Genomic DNA, 21996 nt, shown 5'->3' with positions numbered 1-21996 from the left:
TGGCACCAAATGATTAGTTTGACTTTGGTGATGCTATTCTTGAGTTTTTGCTGAAGTATATAGCAGACTATTTAAGCAGGTCACTGCTTTTCTCTGTCTGTATTTTAAGAACAAGGCCTTATTGGAGGACTTAAAATATTCCAGGTTTAATTGGAGAATTCTGTGTGTATAAAATGCTTGACCAAGAAAAGAATGGAATAGGCTTGTAGGAATATGCATCGGTTGTGAACATGCAATTGGAAAATGTCTTGCATATTGCAAACATCTACATGCAAACGTTCATGCTGATTTTTATTTTTAATCTACTTTCCCTAATTTGCACTGATAATATTTTTCAAAATACCTCTTGCATGTTAGGCTTAAACAGGACAGTTAGATTCTCTAAATTGTGTCCCATCTGGCTGTTGTTCTTCTCACTTCTGTTGTAGAAGTTCAAGGCCCACAGGAATTTTGAGTGTAGGTTTTACAAATAAAAGCACATTCATTGTGAAATAAAAAAGTTGCCGGGAAATTTAAGTTTTGTGTCCTCCTGCTGCTTGCCCTCCTCTATTTATCTTTTGGCTCTGATGGCATCTTTTATATGCTGAGATATTTGTGTTTCCTCTTAAAGCAAAGTGCTTCTGTTGGGTACAGCTGGGTTAACAAGCCTGTAAAGTCAAGAGTATAAATTCCTCAGCACTTGAACCTCTGAAAACTGAAATACTGTGGTGAAGGCTGGTGTCACTGAGCCTATTAGCAGGGATGTTAGCTTGCAGTGAAAGTCTCGCACCCCAAGATGTCAGGCAGCCGGGCTGTTGCCGAGAGGTAATTAGAAGCAATTAGCCGGTGTCCCTGCTGGGCAGATGCCTATTACCTCTCTCCTCTTTGTCCTTCCCCTGCTGCCGCCGCAGGGCAGCGACTTGTGGCAGTGATGATCCCCTGACCGGGCGTGCCTGTGCCTGTGTCCGTGCGGGCGGTGGAGGCGCCCCGGCCCCCTCCCCGCCCCGCCGCATTGTGGAGGGAGGGACCGCGGCCGCCTCCGCCGGCGTGCGGGGCCCGGCGCTGTCCGGGGTGCTGAGCCGTGCGGGGCCCGGCGCTGTCCGGGGTGCTGAGCCGCGCCGCGCCCGGGAGGCACCATGGTGTTCGCTCCAGGTAAGGGCAGCCGTTTCCTGAGCCCAGCCGGGGGAGCCCAGCGGGAAGGCCCCGACCGTGCCGGAGGGCTGCTCGGGGGATGCAGGGGAGGCGGTAATGGCTGAACCAGAGCTGCCACCGAGTAGGCACAGGCGGTTGCAAAGAAGGTGGCTTAGCTTCGGGTGTGTTTAGCCATGGAGCCAGAGGTTATGAGGTTCACCCCTGTGGTTCCCATCAAGGACAGGAGCCTCCTGTGCAAGTGTACAGGGTACTATGCTTGTCGGACTGCACAAAAGGGTTAGGAAGGGGGTGACTGGAGAATGAGCCCTTCCCTGGCACTCAGAGTGGTGGCTGCCAATGAGACAATCTCCAAAACTCTGGGAGATATTTTACAAATATCCACCCTACCCCCACCTGCCCCCCCGATATTTGAATGGAAGAGAACAGAAAGTTTGTTCTGTGCAGTTTTTACTGGAACAAAATTGAAGACTTCAGCAGGAGCTCATGTCTAATGCAAGACCTTATTGTATAAGGATGCAGAATCTCTGCTGTGTAGTATATATGTGCTACATCATAGAAGAAAGGAAGCTACAGAGGACTTGGTACATTCTGCTGAGAAATAGGCAGTTTGTTGTTCAGAAAGCGTTGAGAGGCCAAATAGTTCCAGGATATAAATGTAAGTCATGCATAATACCTTATGTAGTGAAAGGACTTGAAATTAACTTCTTTAAAGATGTATAATTGTCTCTAAAATTAGCGAGTCAATAGAAAAGGGAAACTAAAAGCTGCAACTTGACAATGAGTAATTATTAATACCTTTGTTTTGCAAAGCTAACAGAAGTTTTGTCTTCCTTTGAAATTCTGTGTCCAGCCTGTGAAGGGATAAGGATCCAAAAGCTTTATACATTCATTAAAAAAGTGATCTTGGAGTTGAATTTGCTAACTCAACAACTCAACAGTCTGATGTATTGAGAAATTAATAGCCTTTTTCAACTATCAGAAGTTAATTTTGTCTCTTTAACTGCCCAGTTGCTGTCTAATTTGATCATTCTCATACATCATGTCCTGAAATTGGGACCAAGTTATTTATCTTAATAGAACCAGCAACTGTCTAGCGCACCTTTCGGTATTAGTGGCTTTTTTCTGAACTCCTTTTATCTGACAGAATGTCACCATTAACTGTACCCATTTTTTAAATGCACCATGGGACTAGAATACTGCAGAAAGAGATTACCTCTAAAATAATGAAAATGTTATTTTCTCCAAAGGCTGACAATGAACAAACCCCAAATCTCATTAATAACTGCATGAATTCTTTTTACAACTCTAATCCATAAAGAAAAAAAAAAAAATCTGTCTACATCTGTCTTGTATAGCCATTCTTATCCAGTCTGCTGCCCATTGTTTCCTTGCAGATGTTGTGATAATATACATGGGGTAACTAAGTAGGACTTTGTAAAAGAGATGATAAAGGAACTGGAGGGGCTTGACAATCTCTTGTATTCAGACAGAGCAAGCCTGAGTAGATTTCATCATTGTTTTTCTTCACTGTAAATCAGCCCTGCCCTGGCATTATCTCTTCTCCAGGTACTTAAAAATAATAAAAAAAAAAAATCAGGCTTTTGTATGTCTTTAGCATCTTCATAGTACTTAAGGCCATATGATGTAGGAATATGATGAATTTACTGAGGAACTGAGTTTCATTTCTTGAGTCAACTTTCTGATTTTATCTCACTGTGATGAATGACCTTATTTTCTGTTTCATTTACTTGTTGGTGGGTGGGGAGGAGGAAGAAAAAGATTTGTCTAACTGTAAATGTTTAGGGTCAGAATGAGAAACATCATTCCAGAATAGGGGTGGAAAAAAGAAAAGAAAACAACAACCAAAATGAAACTCTTTTCCAGAAAAAATAATGGAACTTGTTTATCTGAAGACAAAGATAATATTTTGCATATTCATAAAATGATGCTGTTTTCCTTAAGGTAGTGGATGTGTTATTGCAGGGCACTGAATGAACATGCTATGTTTATAAACTGTTATGTAGAAGTTTACCAAGTTTCAATATTCTTTTTAAAAGGTGAAGCTAATTGATTATTGCTTCAGTTAAGCTTCATTTTTTTTCCTAAATCTTACAGCTACTATGTAAAAAACAACCAACCAACCAAAAAAACCACCAAACCCACAAAATATGCCCCACCAAAACCTCACAAAACAAACACTCCAAACAAGCCTGGTTATTGCTGAGATAAATCAAAATCTTACAAAAACGTTTACTTCTGTTCAAAACTGGGCTTTCTGGCTCATTCTAGACAGTATATAGCTATTTACATATTTACCATTCATATGTGACCTTTCTTCATACCCAGTTTACTCGGTTTAATTTGACTGGGGCTTCATTGCATTTTGTTGTGCTGGTTGGCTAATGATAAGTTGGTGTATAGGAAATGCAATCCAAACTCTGTGAGATGTCTGGGAGTTCATTTTACCTGGAGAATTCCCATATGACACGCTGCCCTTACAATGCGGGTTGATACATGTAGTAGAAATGTGGACAAATTGCATATTACAAAGTTTAGCTTCTTTACTTCTCATGAATTGAACTGCTGTAGGCAGCCTTAGAAGTAGACAAAAAAAAGTTTCTGATTGTCAGATGTAAGGACAGAGGTATGTATGGAACTGCAGTAGGGAAGCATAAAATTTCAAGGGTTTGGGTTAGGTCAAAAAGCAAAAAGAAGTCATCATTATTGAATAGGCAATTTTTCTTAGGAGACTCCAGAAGATAGTGTATTCGAATTTTAAAAAATATCCCTGCCAGATAAGCTTATAAGACATTGATGACTATAAATAATTCCACAGATTAAATATCTGTCCTTGTAAGTTAAGGAATGAAAAGTTAGTAAAACATTTATTGGTTTTAAAGCATCAGCAAAAACTATAGAATGCAGCAACCTTTATTCTCTTGGCCCATCATTAGTTTACAAAGGAGTGATCACTTTCAATATCAGGGTTATCAGATTTAACAATAATTTTAAAAGTTGCTAATCAATGTCATACTACTACTTTACAAATTGCTTTCAGTTACTTTTCCCAAAAATTACCTTGGACATAGTCCGTGCTTATTTTCAACCTTAAAACCTTTTCCAATGGAAAGGTGAAATGAAGTTTAAAATAATACTGTTTACTTCTGCTTTGTCTGAACAAGCAGGATACAAAGTTATTTTTGAGGCTCCAAAGATTTATTTTCTGATGCACAAGTCACTCAAACACTTATGTCTTATACCTTTGTCCTGATAAAGCACAAAGATGGCCTGCATGTTTAAAACTAGCTTGGGAATAAAGTTAGAAACCTGTTAGGGATGTCTGAGCTACATACTGAGTTTTCTAAGGAACTCTTGCTAGAGTACAATTTTAGTGATTATTTTAGTGTATTTGGGGACTTTTACTGTATAATGTAAGACCATAAAAGAATTACCAAATTATAGAGTCTCATTGTTGCAGGCCATAGTTGTTCCACCTGGTCAGTGCTGTGTAAAGGTGTGTGTGGTTGAATAGGAATTTGTATTTTTGGCTAAATAATATCTCTTAGAAAGGAATCAGGTTTGATCTGAATACATCAAGAAAGACAGCAGCATTTACATTGGCAGCTTGTTTCAGTGTCTGAACATTTCCATCCTTTAAGCTTGTATCTGCTTTGAATTATGTGATTTCATCTTTCAGGTGAATCTTGTTATTTTTCAATGTAATTTGAAGAATTCCTTCTTACCTGACATGTTCTCCGTAACTAGGAATTCACAGGCTTTACTCATAACCCTGCAATCTCAAAAGAAGAAGGAGGAAGAACTAATTTTTGTATCAATATTTTTATGTTAAAAAAGATGTGTGAACACACTTAAACTTTAAATATAGACATTAGAGAGGTCAGAAAAATCACTGCTCAGCACGACAGCAATGCCAGTAACATTTCAACTAGCTTTTCAGCAGCACAGATGCTCTTCACATTTTTAAACTAGGAGTAGTATAGCAGACTTGCGTAATGACACTGAAGATCAGAATTGCATCCTGTACCAAACATTTTAGGAATCTCATTAAACTGCAATTGAAGACATGGCAGCTGCACACTGAAACAGATGTGCTTACTTGTCTGAATAGTCCTGATCTCCTCTAGTGAAAAAGCTGGGAAAGGAACAACCTGTTGTGCTGCAGGATGTGAAGACATGACATTTCTTGATAGCCTTTTTCTTTTTTGATCATAGAATTATAGATAGTGGGGAGAACCCCATCTGCAATGCACAGATCAAGACAGTATGGAGGGACCTGTTAATGAGTGGAAAAAATGCTACCAATAACTTTACTTTTTTGAACATAACTTGTTGTGGGATATCTCCAGTGTTTGTGCTGAGTGTGGTATTCTGGCAGTCTCTGTTATGAAGTGCCTTTCACCCATGAGAACAATTGTAGTAAGGCAGAATGGTCATTGTTCCTCTTAACTGCTGTGCTACATTCTACTAATGCTCTAAGTTCTGCAGTGCCAAAAAACCACCCAACCCCTAATATAAGATGTAAGAATACTTGCATAAAGAATTCTTCCTTGTTGTAGTGTTGACAAAGTCCATGTGACAGACATAATTTGGAGGCCACAGACAAGGCTACTTTGCAGGCCTCGTGCAGTCTGGTATAATGGTTTTCTCATCCAGAGTGTGTGATGGCTGGTAGTGAGTATGAAGGCCAGTTACCCTCAAAAGTATCTGGATGCATTTGCAGCTAAGAGCTCTCAACAGTACTTCAGTGTTTGCTGCCTAGTAGGAAGAAATCGTATAGGAAGAAATTTCTTGTTCTTTTTTGCTGAGGAAAAATTGTTTCTTGTGTTGACCTCTCCCCAATGGCACATTGATCTTTCCCCTGCTGTGAAACTCCACTAATAGATCTCATTGGTGAGGTGAAAGAAAATTAGTTCATAGATATTCAGAAATGTGATGAAATTGGCAAGCTTAAAAAGCAGTCAACAATCCTAGGTGCAATATTTATTTAAAGCATGAATCAACATAGTGTTAAAATTATTTTTAACAGAACCAAAGGCTTAACCAAATGAGGCTGGCACCTTTTACTTCCATATCACTGGGTTGAATCCTATTCAAGTTGGCAGTGAAAAGAATTCTGTCTTCACAGTGGCGGCGTGGTAGCCTATATTGAAGGAATTGGTCATAGTTGGGGGATGGTGGTAATGAACGATACAGTCATTAACGTCCTTACTGGTGCTGTGTATAGGCTCCATGTATTGAGCAGAAAAGTCAAACTGTGAGTGTACAAAAGGAATGAGTTACGCTGACCTCTACGGTTTATCCCTCCAAATCATTATTCTTCTAGATGAATTGCTCTGTTGTGCGTGTTATAGACATAAATAATATGATTCAAACCTTGTAAGCTTTATCATGATAATGGAAATTAAATGCACTTACTGTAAAACACAGTGAAAGGTAGATTTATTCCCCTATCTTCAATTTTGTCTAATAAGGATTTTATTAAGAACATAATCTGTTGTATTAAGTTTACAAAAACTAAGTTAAGCAGAAGTTCTTTGCAAGCAACATATTAATGATTTCTGTATAGGCTTTCTGAAAGTATCTGAGTACTGGTTGCCCATTTGTAGTGTGTTCTTTCCATAATAATTTGCAAGCTCCTACAGAACAAGTTTTATTATTTTTTAAGGGATTGTAATTGGAGCAGAATCTTTACTGATGTTAGCAGAAATGAAAAGCTGACCTGAATAGCCATAAAATGCTTCAGGTTCCTTTAAAATGCCTTGCCAGGGAAGTCAAGGCAGGTGAGCTCTGTGCTTCTGTCATCTGACCCTGCAAATGCCTGTAGTCACATTGTCAGAGGACGCTGTCTTCCTTCTTCAAGAGTCTGAAATTTTCTGCCTGAAGAAGTAAATTGAGCCATATTCTACTCCGATATTTCTCTAATGGTAAGGCAAATATAGTCTCCTGTGGATTACCTACGTTTGCTTCACTCTGTAGTATGCATATTTGATGTAATGACACTGTATTTTCTTATTTTGGTCAGTGAATCCACTCGCTATTTCTCAGTATGCACGGGATGCATATCCATTACTAATTCTGTTAATTACTCACAGATTGACATTATATTGTGTCTCAAAGTAAATTTTCTCAAAAGACCAGAAAATATTTCTCTGGGAAGTTAGAGAATTAGCTCCAAGAAGGGAAAACAGCATGTCATACTGTTGCAAACAGATTCCATCAAGATTACAGCTATAAAACCCCCTGAGTTTTACTCTTTCAAGGTGCACTTTAAATTTATATAATCTTTGGTTCACTTTCTCTTGTGAGTTTGTGTGTATACATACATAAATATAAAAGCTTAGCCTTGATTACTAATAGCCTTATATACGGCTTTTTGGTTTTTTAGAGATAAAGAAGTGCTGTGCTTCAGCTGCAGTTTAACTAGCTGATTTCTGAAATTAGACTGTGAATAATCTGGTATAAATTGAAACACATCTAAAATGTAGCAGGATGCCACTGATTTGCTGGCTTTTGACAGGTTACATAACCTTTCCCCTATTATCTTCACTTTAAAAAAAAAAAAGGTTCAGATTTTGCAAATATTAATTAACCTGTACATAGCTCTTCAAGACCAAAACCCACAAAGCATTGCAGAACACAACAGCTAGCACAATAAATCTTTAGCAGTGAAATATGCCTCTTTCCTTTTACTTACGCGATACAATCGTGGATACCAAGAGTCTTCTAACACCTAGCAAGGCTGGGTATCTCGGTGAGGATTTGTGCAAGTCCACCAGCGAACTTTTTGGTACAGGTTCAGAAGACATAAATGTTACCTAGTTTTCTGTGCTTAATGTTTTATTTTTGGCCAGGAATCTCTGAGCACCTAAACAGTAGAAAATAGAAGGCAGAGGGAGTTAGATGACATGTGGGTCACCTGTATGTGTGCCATTGGACCTCTCTCCCCATGGGAGAAGCACAGCATTTGATGCAGAGAGATCTCTTATTTCGGTATTTGAAGTGTGTTCCCTAAAAGAAATAGCAAAATTGTACAGGTAAGAATTTAAATTTTTCATTAACTTTGGAGCAGCTGGTCCCAGATGTTCTTTAGGAAGTATCTTATTTATAGTGCATTGAACTCCAGCCTAGGAGTTAAAAACCCTCATAAGTTAATGTTAGTTGACAGTATTGGATCCAGAATTTTTCCTTCTGCAACCAAAATCTGAGTATCACACTTTGGATTTGGGTATGGTGGAATTTTCAGTGACTTCATTCTTCAAAGCTGAAAAGACATTGTCCTTAAGGAGTGAATTTATTGCTATATGTGAAAATACCTAGAAAATATGTAAATTGAAATTTTATCATCTGTTTTTAGTTAATCTTAAGTATGGCAAAAAAATCTTACATAAAACATGTTATGAAAATGCTTAAGAATAGGTAATGTATCTCTAGATCCCAAAAACCTCGTAATCTAAAAAACTTCGGAAGCTTCATTTTGGCTGGTGTATTACCGATAGTATGAAATAACACTGGAGTCTTCAGAAAGACAACTATTATATAGCAAACAAACCAAAGAAACTTCCAGGTATTTTCTCTTAAGAAAGTGCAAAAGTCAATGGAAAAAAAAATAATTATGAAAACTCAGGTCAGATACAGCTAATGTCTGGGTTAAAAAGATACAATGAAGTATTACTCTGGAGATGATGTTATGTCCTTTGAGACAGTTCATCTGCATTTCTGCACTTCTTTGCCCTTCATTCCTCCTGGATTTGTGTTTAGAGCAGGGTTGTTCCAGTTTGGTTTCTACAGTTTGTTTTGAGCAACAAAGTAGTTTGTGCTGCCCTCCTTCCTCATACAGTTCCTCTTCTGTGCTGCTTGTACATAGGAGTTAAGGGATGAAGTTGGGGCAGAAAACATAACTGAATTGAGCTGTGTCTTTTCTAGTGAAAGGGAGTGTTAAAATCCCCTGCACACCACAAGTTAGGCGGTTGGAAAAATGTGATGATTCTACATGAATCTACATGATTTTAGCATTTCTGATATGTTCAGTGTCTTCCCTTCTTCCTCAAGCAACCAGGTTAACTGAGCATTGCCCTCTGATACTTGACAGCTCTCAGTCAGGATCTCACAAGGCTCCATTTGAGAAATGAGAAACAGTACTGGACAGTGTTAACTCTAATGCAGTTAAGAATATGTTCCTTATTTAATTTTTTTAAAGATTAAATTTACAACTTCATTGTAGGACCTTTTCATGAGGTTTCTGAACTGGCATCATTACTGACACTGAGACAAATTGGTTCTCTAATCCTGTAAATAACTTAATGATCTCATGCATAAAGCTGGGTTTGTGCACATGTGTTGGAAAGCCTTCAGCCCTGGCTGACTGCCGTGTTCATTCATTCTGGTTGTAATTAACATGACTCATCAACATTTCCTGATTATGGATGCTGTGCAGCCTTGTATTTTATATCTTTTCTTCAAATCAGGCTTCTAGTGCTGAAATTCTAGCACAAACCTATAAAGCAAATCAAAGAAGGCAAATTTTTTAACCATTTCTATTCACAGGTTACAAAATATTCACCAGAAGAGGCTCAGCTGGAACTTCCATGCTGTGGCTGGCAAGATGGAGAGATGTGTCACTGCCCAATGCCAATGGGAGGTTGAACTGAACTTGGTTTCTTGTAGTAGAATACCAATATTCATGCAAAGAATGACACTGTTATTTACTGCAACATATGCACATACTTGTATGTCATTACAAACTTGACAGGTTTAATTTTTTGAAAGATCTACAGTTTATAAACACAATTTAGGTAATATCCTGCAACTTTTCTCCATAAATAGAGCTCGCGTGCATCCATACTGGACCTCGTGATGAAGTCTCATCATCACAGCCTTGCTTACTTACACTTCATTCCATCCAAAAATTTCATTAGTACCATCAGTTGGATTATAAGAATTACAGCAGTAATTTTCTGAAATAGATTTACCAGAAAGCAGTATTTTCTTTGGATTTTTATTGATTGTTATTAATAACGGAAAAATAATTCTAATGTTGCACTGCTGCAGAAAATAGTATAATGGTTAACTATTGCAATGCAAAGCAATATACGGTTAAAAAAAATCATGAATTTTCTGATTAAAGGATATACTTGCATAATCTTATGTGATTATGAGATTGTGAGGTGAAGAAAGAATATCTTATTCACGGCTCTTTCAGCTTCAGAAATTTTGCATAAATTAAAATTGTATTTTTAAAAAAATAGGGGAATACATTTTGGGTAATGGTGAGTTTAAATTATTCAGAAGTTTGCTTACAGGAATGTGATTTTTATTTTCAGTTTTAGATATGGTTAAGCTCAAAGCTATTTACACAAAAAAAAATTTCTTTTTTCCAGAAGAAGAACTTAAGTGGTATTCATTTGCTGGAATTAAACTGCATTTGTTATTCTTGTGAAGCAGAACATAAAGTTTTGACCTCTGACGCATAGCCCTTGGGATTCATGAAACTTGTCATATAAGCTAAGCTGTTCTCTTCAAATGCAGTGTTTGTATTGTGCCTCAAGACAGAGTGAGACCTAACCTGTGGGAGGACATGATGAGCTGTATAAATGTCAGTGCTTTGAGGAAAGGTGAATTAAAATTAAAGACGTTATTTTCTCCTGGGAAAAAAAACGTAACCTTACACAGAAGTGGTAACTGGGGGCCAGTAGAACTTTCCTGAGATTGGATGTACATTCATGGTCATGCATGACTGATGTCTTCTCAAAAAGTATGGGATAAATTATTTCTAGTTGATGTTCTCTGAGAGTCCAAAGTTCCTTCCTACCACAGCTCATTCACCATTTAGACCCTGCTCTTCCCGTGTAAGAAATGTTGCTTCAGTTTCCTTCTAAATCACTGATTCTGCACTCACTGAAAGGCGTCTTATTCCCCCACAGTTCATTGCAAGCATTAGTGGATCTGGGATGGACTTGTGTCTTTGCAAGGGCAAGGTCATCTTGTGGTAGTTCAGCTTCATGATAGTATTTCCAACAATCCTATGAAAAAATATGGTAGAGAACTTAACTGCTGATTCAAACAAATGACCTGTTGTTGAGTATCACTCAGTAGGAGTGTTTATAAGGCATATTTCATGTAACTTGTAGCAAGCTGAAAGGGAAAAGGTAGAGGGGATATCAGCAGGTGATGCAGGAGACTGCTTTGGTTGCAGGCTGGAAAGGGAGTGACTCGGGATGCTTTGAAGAAATTGCTACCTGAGAAAAAGTCCATGTGCAACCAGAGTGAAGTTCTTCAAGATTTAATGTGTACTAAATGTCCTTTCTCTGTAGCTGTCATTTTCCATGTATACTTTTCCAGGCATATTCCATAGTCCAGAGCATCACAGAGAATGTAGTCTCCCACACAAGATGTTCTTGGACTTAAACTAGTATTAGTTCTAGTAATTGAAATGAAACTTGGAATGTACTTCAAATGCTTTTATTTTTTCAAACTGTTAGAATACGTGGGGAGCATCTTCAAGTGAGCCAAAGGAATTTCAAGGTACTGATATATGGCACTACTTCCAGGTGAAAGTGGAATATGTGACTGATTCCTGCAGTCAGTCCAAGATTATAAGGTTTTTTCAATCTTTCAAACTATACTTTATATTGCAGAACCAGGCTGGAGTTTGCAAATTACTCTTCATCTGTTGTGTTAGTTGGCATGAAACTGACCAGGTGAAGGATAAGGTAATAAAAACAGGCTGAAGAGAATTCATCACATCTTAATGATAAAATTGCTACCTTGCATTTAACATAACTTAACCTGGATTTTTTAGTTCTGTTTACAGAGTTAGGTTGCTGGGGTCCTGTATGAATCAGGTGAGCGTTTAAAGACAGAGAATAAGTAGGAAAGATTTTTTGACATCAAGAGAAAAAAAGTGGTCATTAGACAAGGATAACTAATAGGCAGAATGCTGTTTCTGCTGTCCTGCAAATTGTTTCCAGCAATTACTTCAAGTGACCTTTTGTCATGGAATTTTAATTAAACTAGTTATTATTCCAATCTAAAAAAAATCATAAATAAAAATTAATTGCATCTTATCACCCTAGTAACTCTTATTTTGATTAGCTAAACACCAAATACTTAGACAATAGGAGCCCTGTCTCTGTTTTACCTGATTGAAAATATACAGTTCTTAAAATGCCTTATTAATTCTACAAGCCCTCATATTTCTGCCTTTTTTATGTCTGCAGCAGGCTGTATTTCAGCAAGGTGGAGCCGTTTGATAGATCTGTTCCAGCTCAGCCCCTTTGGGATCCTTGCATGAGTCATCGCTGCCCTCCTTAGTCAATCCCTCTCTGCTTAGAGTAGGTCCAGCATATCAATAATAGAGCTTCTCAGAAAACAGCTTGGTGCTAACTGCTTTCCTCTAAATGAATAATTGGAAGAGGATGTATTTGGGATACTCTTTCAGAGGCTGGTGTTTACTCCTATATAGGAAGTGGAAAAGTTGGGTTTTATGGCAGCCTTACCTGCTAGAATCACAAGAATATAGAAGGCTTGAGGTTGGAGGGGACCTTTGGAGGTCATCTTGTCCAACTTCTGCTCAGGCAGGGTCACCTAGAACCATTTGCCCAGAATCATGTCCAGACGGGCCAGCTGTGAGGGATACCACACACCCAGGGGAGTTTGACTGTTCAACATGTCTGGATCCTGCCTGGCAGTCCAGCTCCCACACAAAATGGTCCCAGTGTAGGCTCAGACCTCTACACAGTGTCAGATACCCCCTCAAAAAGGGCTGTTATTTTCAGTGTGGCTTTGTAATTTAGGTGGTCAGCATAAACTGCCAGTGGTCTTATTGGTCAGGCCAACATCTTTGACTCTGTCCATGTCCAAAGCCAATTAGGGGTGCTACTATCACCCTAACTGTGTTACACAGCTGCAAAATTGTTAAGTCTGTTTGGGCTGTTTTCACTTCCTTTCTGCACATACCTAAACCATCAGAGGCAGGGCAGAAGTAGTCCAGGGGGTTTGGGTGCTCTGTTCTTGGTTTGTTTTCCTAGCAAATAAGAGTCATCTAAGGGGTTAGAGCTGGACAGATGTAATCTAGGTGTCACTTATCTGAGTGGTGCCTTCAGGCAAGCTTTGCTCCACAATAAACGACTGAAAATCTCAGGCAGAAATTCACTGGAAAACTGTCACTTTTTCAACTGGCTGTTACTGCAGATGGCCTTCCTAATGTAAAAATACTTAAAGTTCAGAATTTGTAGATGAAGTGACAAGAACCAAGTAAATAACGGTAAAGCATCCCAAAGGAAAGAAATCGGTAATTTTCAACAGCAATGTGCTTGATGACAGTGTGTTTTTAACAATGACTTCTGGGGTTTTTACTGGCTATAGGGGTTGGCAAATTTTTCACATTTCATATAACCTCATAGTCCGTTCAAACATACTCATTTCTACTTAAAGTTTCATGTTTATTCATGCTTTTGTTAACATTTGTTTTTCTGAACATCAGCCAAATTGGCTGATCTTCTTCAGCCCAGCAAGAAGACTAATTCATTGTGTAATACAAAGTGAGTTCATATTTGAGTAATAAAGAAATAGCTGTACTTTACTGTTAAGTAATACTGAATTTTACCCAAAAAAAACCCCTATTTCAAGTGCTGAGGAGTGGAACAAACTTAATCAGGGGAGCTGATTTTGCCAACAATTCCAAGTGATTCCATTCAGTCAGGAATTCCAGCTTAAAACATGTTTTCTAAGTTTTCAAGATCTTAAACTCTTAATTGTAGACAAACTTTATCACCTCAGTACAGTTCAACAGTCTTTTAATTATTCAATTTCAATAGAATTAAACCGCATTTGTATTTTACTTTTAGCCAGAATGTGTAATATGAACATAATAGACATGAGTGTATTTTTTTCTAAGTCCTTTCAAAGAAACATGGGAGATAACAAATTATTTCTTTCTCATAGAGTAAGTCTTGATCATTTTGCTGGTGATCGTTTTGGACTCACAGATCGTGGAATTGGAGAACCACAGGATGGTTTGGTTCAGAAGGGACCTTTGAAGATCATCTAGTCCAGCCTTCTGCCGTGGGCAGGAACATCTTTCGCTAGACCAAGTTGCTCAAAGCCTGTCCTGGTTTCAGCTGGGATGGAGTTAATTATCTTCTTAGGAGCTAGTACAGTGCTGTGTTTTGGGTTTGATGTGAGAACAACATTGATAAGGAACTGATGATTTAGTTGCTGCTGGGTAATGTTTATACTAAGTCGAGAACTTTTCCAATTCCTCAGGTCTTGTTAGCGAAAAGGCTGGAGGGGCACAAGGAGTGGGGAGGGGACACAGCCAGGACAGCTGCCCCAAACTAGCCAAAGTGGTATTCTGTACCATGGGACGTCATGGCTGGTGTACATATACGTGGGGGGGTGGCCGGGATGGGCAGATCATTGTCCGGGGACTGGCTGGGCACCGATCAGCAGGTGGTGAACAGTGGCATTGTGCTCCACAGGTTTCTTTCTTCCTTTCCCTCTGGATTTTACCCTTTCCCTCCCCCTTTTCATTGTAGCTGTTATTGTCATCATAATTATTATTGTTCTTTTATTTTTAATCTATTTAAATTATTAAATTCTTCTTATCTCAACCCTCAAGTCTTACATTCCAACTCTCCTCCCCATCACTGTGGGTAAGGGGAGAGCGAGCGAGCGGCTGTGTGGTACTTAATTACCAGCTGGGGTTAAACCATGATAAAGCCCCATCCAGCCTGGCCTTGAACACTTCCAATGATGGGCTATCCACAGCTTTCTGAGCAACCTGAGAAGTTGATTCCAGTGTCTCACCACCCTCACTGTAAAAATATCTCTTCTTATGTCCAACATAACCTACCCTCTTTCAATTTAAAATCATTGTCCCTTGTCCTGTAACTACAGGCCCTTGTAAAAAGTCCCTCTCCAGCTTTCTTATAAGCCACTTTCATATATTGAAAGGCCACAGTCAACATGAGACATGTTGGAGCCTTCTATTCTCCAGGCTAAACAACCCCAACCTTCTCAGCCTGTCCTCACAGGTGAGTTGTCCCAGCCCTCTGATCATCTCTGTGGCCTTCTCTGGACCCGCTCTAACTGGCCTATGTCTGTCTTGATCTGGATGCAGCACTCCAGGTGGGGTCTCATGAGAGAGGAGTACAGGGACAGAATCACCTCCTTGACCTGCTGGCCATGCTTCTTTTTACACATCCCGGAAAACAAATTACTTTCTGGGCTGCAAGTGCCCGTTGCCAGTTCATGTCAAATTTTTTATCTACCAGTATCCCCAAGCCCTTCTCTACAAAGATGCTCTCAAGACATTCACCACCCAGTTTGCATTGATATTGGGGATTGCCTTTACTCAGGTGCGGGACTTTGTCTCTTCCCTCAAGCATATCACATCTTAGTAGTGTCTTCCTTAAAGTAAACAAGAGATTCTACTTTTTGTCTCTACCTTAAATTTCCTTGCAAAAAAATCTTAACATTGGGAATTTATCACAATTCTCATAAAAGCCACTGACCTTTAATTCAGTCTGTTTTCTCTCAGAACATAATTTTTAATGTATGAGTTTAAAAAGGACAGTAAAATACACGTCCTGTTTAATGAAATACTTGAGCACAACAGTCAATTAAGAACAAACTGAGATGAGTATCTTAAACACCTTTAAAATCAAATTTAGTGATGTAAGCACCTAGCCTAAGCTTTTCAATTAACAACTGAGTCTACATGTTCCTAAACACCAGTAGCTGCAGATCACCTTAATTCAGAAATATTTTTTTTTATCAAGATCAGCTTTGAACATTACACAACATTCATTATTATCCAAATTGTCATTTGTGTTAGGAGGCAAGATACTTCCAAAGAGAAACCTCTTAACGTAAATTATCTTCATTACCAAATGTCAGCAGTCACACTACACTACTATTTTCTTTTCCAGACTTTAGCACTCCAGCAAAACAAGTAAGTGCCATATAAGAAATGCTATTTGTGAGGTTGCTGTAGACAATGTTGTGGGTTTCTTTTTTGTTTCACCTATAGTAATCTGAGCATTTTTTAAAGTTTTTACAAATATTTTTGCAAATGTAGCTAAAGATTAATAAACTGACACTTAACGACATTTTGAACCATAAAGTCAATTGGAATTTGATAGATGAGGGCTTTTAATCTGATATAAAAGTAAATGGAATTGTTAATGAAAAGCTTTTTCTCTGTATGGGGGTGAGGGGCTACATGTCAGGCTTGCAAAATGAAGCCCGATTCCCTATCCCGAAGCACAGCTCGAATCAAGAAGGATGTGATTCACAGCTGGATGACAAAATTCTCCTTCCCTGTCTTGCTGCAGAATGCAGCTGTGCTTGTTTCAGCTGTGAATCCACAGATGTCCCCAGAGCTGTGAAGTAGGTAACTGAGCTGTATGACTCAAAGTCTCCCCCTTCTCTCAGTCCTGCAGCGCTGAGCCACCAAGGTGCTTTCAACCCTACTTATCATCTTCTGTGCTGGCAGGTTTCTTATGTAATAAACTGTTCCCAAGCACTGTCTGGTGTTTGGGTTTTTTCTTTTCCTCCTCCTCCTCTATTCTTTGGGTTTTTGGAGTAGCCACAAATGCTTAGTTCCTTTCTTTGTCATTTGGCTTTGGCAGGTGAGAAGCCAGGGACGGAGCAAGATGAAGTTAAGCTGCAAAATGCCAGCAAGCAGATTGTGCAGACTGCTATCCTCCGAGCAGTGCAGCAAGTTTCCCAGGAGAGCCAGCAAAAGGAGAAGCGAACAAACAGCAGTACAAGCCTCCAGCTAGAAAGAGGAAAATTAGCCAAGAAGCATGAAAAGAACTGAAGGAGCGGGTTTTTTCAATCCTCCGGTCTGCAGTGTTTTCAGCCTTCTCTTTAGTATCAGCCGTATTGCTAGTGCAATGTTACTGGTGTAAAGCAAACCAAAGTATAATCACACCTAGACATAGGGTAAAAGCTGCAATAGTCCTCAGCTGAGAAATATTAAGTGCATTAGATGACTAACTACGTATTTATGCAGTGCCTCCTAACAGAAACAGTAACCATAGCTATAAAAGTACTTTCAAGCACAAGCTATTACGGTCTGGACTTATTCTCAACAGCTTGTTGTCAGTGCACTTTCATTTAAGCTCTGCGTGCAATGTTTATGTCAATTCAGCTGGATGGACTGAGTTACTGGGTTCACTGAAGCTGTCTTCACCAAAGAAATAGTATCCTGTTGAGTGTAGCAGAATGCTTTCAGGCTGCCTTGTAGCATGAGTTTGTACTTTGCTTTGATCAAACATGGGCTATGTGAAATGGCAGTGTAAAGTGGATTTGGTAAGTTCCATGAACCAATTTCTTGTTTCATCTTGGGGAAAAAAAGCGCAATCCAGTAAGACTGCAGTGACTGTGATCTATGACTGTGATCGTAGACCTATGACCCATGTCTTTTTTTAAAGAAGTTAAAAGAAATACTGCAATTTTAATCTACTTATTTGAAATACTTCTGTACTTCTGCATAGAAATCACTTGTGCCTCAACTATTCCTTTTAATTATCTTGATATTGAAAGAAGAGAAACTGATGTGCTGATACAGAGTTTGCTAGCTTTTTCTTCAGTTTTGCAACTTTGCTGGGGCTTGATTTACAGAAAATGAAGACTGGAGTAGCTTCAAAAAAAAGAAAAAAAAGGTTTTGAGTTTATTAATATCTTGAAGGATAGAAATACACTGTGTCTGAATTCTGTCATGGTAGATATTTCTCACCTGCTGGGCATAAAGTGACTTTAGATATTTGCAATTGTTACATAGATTTTCACCTTAAATAGCACAGCGTCAGAATAGCTGGCAATACAGAACTTATCCTTTAACTGCTTTATATAGCTAAAGAAATCCATGATGTTTCTGAAAATACAAATTAAACAAATGTAGCTTTCACTTTTATGCTCCCGTACTGTAATGATTGCACTATTACACATCCAAAATGGATAACAGTATATATAATTCTAGAAATGACTTGTAGCTCTGCTTCAACTGAATTCTTGTAGTAATACACCTAGAAATATAAAGAAGCTGATGCACAGGATCTGCAAAGGAGACAAACTTCCGTAATTGCTTTTCTACTTGGTTAGATGATTCTCAAAGAGACTTTGGTTTAAGTAATTGACTATTACTTACTGTGTCTTACTGCCTGTGTTAAACAACTTTAGGATTCTTTCCCATGGCCATAGGCTTAGTCATGAATAGCCACATACTGTATATTAAGCCTTTGAAATCTACTTAGTTCCTTTTTGTCTTTTTTAAATATAACAGCACTGACTCATACCAGATAATGATTTAGCTCAATCTTCTTTCACTTAAAAATGCAAAGAAGAATTTGACACGATTAAAATTGTTCTAAATCCTCTAATAATGAAAACTGACTTAGATTGCAAGTACACAGTTGGTTCACTTCTATAGACATTGGGTGAATTTTTCCAGCCAAGAAAACTTTGGAAGGTGGAATCAGTTGGGTCTTGAGGCATCTGTGTGTGTCATAATAGTAATTTTTTTGCCATTAGCTTTTCCATCAGTTGCCCTTTGGGTGAGAGGTAGCTCTTTTCTGAGCACTCTTTGCATCTTTCCTGACTGAAAGCCTAAGAAAACTAATCATCAGTAAAGGTTCAATTCTGAGGCTGATGGGCATGCAAGTCTAGTAGATGGGGTAGAGCGAGCTTGTTGGAGCAAAATGGTGTTTGCCATGGACTCACCTACAGTAATGTAGGAAGGAGAACTGTAGAACAACAAAATCCCTATCTCTTTGGGATTATTCTACTATTTTTAATGCTTTTTGTCCCCAGAAATTTGCAATATGTCTTTTTTTTTTAGTGTTCCTGGTAATTATTTTAATAATCTTTGTGCAGTTCGGAAACTTCTTTGCATGTCCATTTTTTAAAAATCATTGTGTTAGAAAAAGAGGATTTTCAAAAGCCAGTGAGCCACTGCTTGATGTGAGCCTATCAACTCCTCCTTCCATTATGATCTTCCACAATATCCCTTTACTGTCCTCTTTTAGACACACCATTACTCAACCATTAAATCATGCCCATCATTTTCAGTGCTGTTAGAAGTCTAGTATCTTGGAGAGATAAAAATGGTAGGAAGCCTAACAGACCCTTGAGGAAGCTTTCTATGGTCTCCTGTTGAGGGAAAACAAATACTGTAGCTTAAATAGTGTAGTTTTCCCTGAGAGCCAGATAATACATCTCCTATCTACAGTATATATCCCTAAATTAAGGCATGCATTTAGTATCTCCTATTGACAAAGAGTGTTCTGCCCACCACTTGCATCCAGGATATGTAGTTGAGGTCTGTACTGCATGGGAGAGAACTGCACAAAAGAAAACTTTGCCTTTGGCTTGTTATATGTCTACTACATGCTGAAAGCGGGTATTTTTGGTATCTTCACTGACAGATTATATTTTCTGGAGAAAATAGAGAGTATAGAAATTATTACAGTTGTGATGCAGGTCTGATTACAAATAAAAAAAAAATATAAAGAAACTCTTAATACCTTACATGCCTCTGGTTTCTCTTGTCAAAAGAAGGGAAGCAATTTTCAGATTCACCAGACAATTGCAAAGCAAGCAATGTTTGTAGTAATTAATGCAGTATTCAGCAATAATTCGTATCTTAAAAGTATAAGATAATTAAAATGGTATCTCTTTGTATTTAAAACTAACTCACCACCTCTTAGCCTTCATCAGTGGTAAGTATAAGGATGCACAAACATGTGAAAGTACATTTATCACAACTCCTTTCATGAAAAAGAATCGGGTGCCTGTGGCTATCCTGCACTGTGCTTGCTATGTTTGTAGGCTGCAGTTCTTTAAATGTGTGCTAACGTTAAGTGCAGGGGTTAATGTGTCAATACCGAAGGCTTTTCTAAAAAAATTTAAAGTAGGAGAAAAGGTAAGAGGATGTAGAATAAATTCTTGGAAGTATGTGGGATTCCCTCTAAGTCTCTTTTTTACCCTCTCAGGTCTGGGAAGAAATGAAATTAAGGAAAACCTGAATATTGGCATAGCCCAGTTTCTCTCAATGGGTTCCTGCAATGCAGGGATCAACTTGTTAAAAAGGGTTTGTGAGAGTGAGGAGTAAAACTCAAGCTGTTGGTAACATCTTCCCCAACTGACACTCAGTAAGGAGTGAGCAGAAGTACTGATGGAGCCGGGTTTGTACTGGATGGGTTTGCTCATCGTTGGCTTTTTGTGCCTCATGATGAGCTCTGGCAAAACCTTTTTCCCTGTTTTGGGTCTTCCAGAACAAAGGGGTTCTCTGAGGCCTAATAGGCTTTTAATTTGCACTGTATCCTGCCTTTCAAAGGGAGCAAAAATAAGGTCCCTTTTCTCTACTTCCAGAGTTTCATTCACAAAACCTGGTGGACACGCATGAGCTTTTGTTTTTAACAACCTCTGTATCTTTCCTGGATTTAGCGAACATGACCAACAATTTCTTTAATCCTTAAGACTGAATGGATGAGCACACATACTAGCTGTGTTTGAGTGCTCTGGGGAACACCAAGAAATAGATACATATATTAAATGCATTTGCTTCTAAGCTGTTCTTGTCTGCCAGGCAGATTTTCTTTGTTTAATTAACATAAGCAGCTTTTCTTTTTAAATAATGTTTCCTCCAGTCGCTTGCTACTTGTATTTTGTTACATGAGCTTGCTGGTTTTAACACTAAAACAACAATAGTTTATGTTTAGTTTGGGTGCAATTAGAACCCCTGTGGAATCACATGTTCCATTGTGGTGTGCCTTTTGTCCTTTCTTTCACTCAAGGTGAGTAGCAACAGTAAATAATGTTCTAAAGAAAAGGAAGAGTGTGTGTGTGTTGTGGTGGTGTTCCGTGTTGGTTTTTCCCCCTCTCAGTTGCCTATAGCAGGAGGCCACATGGGGCAGAGCATCATGAATCATTCACATGTGTTGTGACAGTAGCTGGGGTAGAACTTGTACAGAAAGAGAGAAAATTAACTCTTATGCAAGCTGGAAACTGAGCCTACCTAAGATGATTCTAAAACAGTAAAGACATTCCTGGTAGCCTTAAGGACAAAGTTCCATGTGTGCTGTGAGAGCTGAAACCCATTTAGAAACACCAGCTAGTGAAGACTGTAATTGCTTGCTTTGTGATATGAGGTGGAAAATGAGCACTACTTTATTGTTCTGAAGACTTAAATGCTACCTTTCATGTGTCTATGGAAGACTTTAAATTGTGTCCTTGTCCAGGGTGACCTGTTTGCTCCTGTCCTAGGGAATGAAGAGCTGCTATTTGCACATGTGCATTCATGTGTGCACATGCATCACGGGAGGTTAAGCCCTTGTCTACCAGTTGTTGTAGTAGACACACTTGCCACATATTTGCTTAGTAAACATACCTCCTACTATGTTGCTTCCCCTCATTTCTTTCACGTGACATTTTGTCTTGGAGCTGAGGATTTTAGGAATGAGCTGTGAAAGCCATCTGCTTCCAGAACAAGGAGAGTGACTATAATGAAATCTTCTTTGCCTCACTGGTGGGATATTGACCCTTTTCCACAGCTCACTGAATGTGTTTATTTCCAAGGTGGACTACTGTGTTTCCTTGCCTTCTCTTGCTGAGGGACTACCCATAAAGCTGTGATCATTAATATTTCCTTCCAAGGCAAAAACTGTTCCTGTGACAATTTGCTAGGTCCAGCTGACTTCAGATTTCCCAAAGACCATATACCTGGTTTGGCTTTTTACCCAGTATAGTAGAAGAGCAGACTTTCAGATCTGAATATCTACAGTGGTAAGGATCTAATAGCTTGGTACTCCACCAGCTGAAGTTTAAATGTGTACAGTC

The 21996-nt window shown here is 38.7% G+C and overlaps 1 protein-coding gene across 1 annotated transcript; it reads left to right on the top strand.

Annotated features, from left to right (window-relative positions):
* The first annotated feature begins 768 nt into the window (after window positions 1–768).
* On the top strand, window positions 769–20069 carry AKAIN1 (A-kinase anchor inhibitor 1). The gene is made up of 2 exons (XM_027785333.2): window positions 769–1131; window positions 16785–20069. Exons 1-2 carry the CDS (start codon window positions 1116–1118, stop codon window positions 16973–16975), a joined length of 207 nt encoding a protein of 68 aa, XP_027641134.2. The 5' UTR covers window positions 769–1115; the 3' UTR covers window positions 16976–20069.
* Window positions 20070–21996: the final 1927 nt, after the last annotated feature.

This window comes from Falco peregrinus, chromosome 3, assembly GCF_023634155.1.
Source record: "Falco peregrinus isolate bFalPer1 chromosome 3, bFalPer1.pri, whole genome shotgun sequence".
Taxonomy (NCBI): domain Eukaryota; kingdom Metazoa; phylum Chordata; class Aves; order Falconiformes; family Falconidae; genus Falco; species Falco peregrinus.
This window is presented reverse-complemented; position numbering and strand designations above follow the sequence as displayed.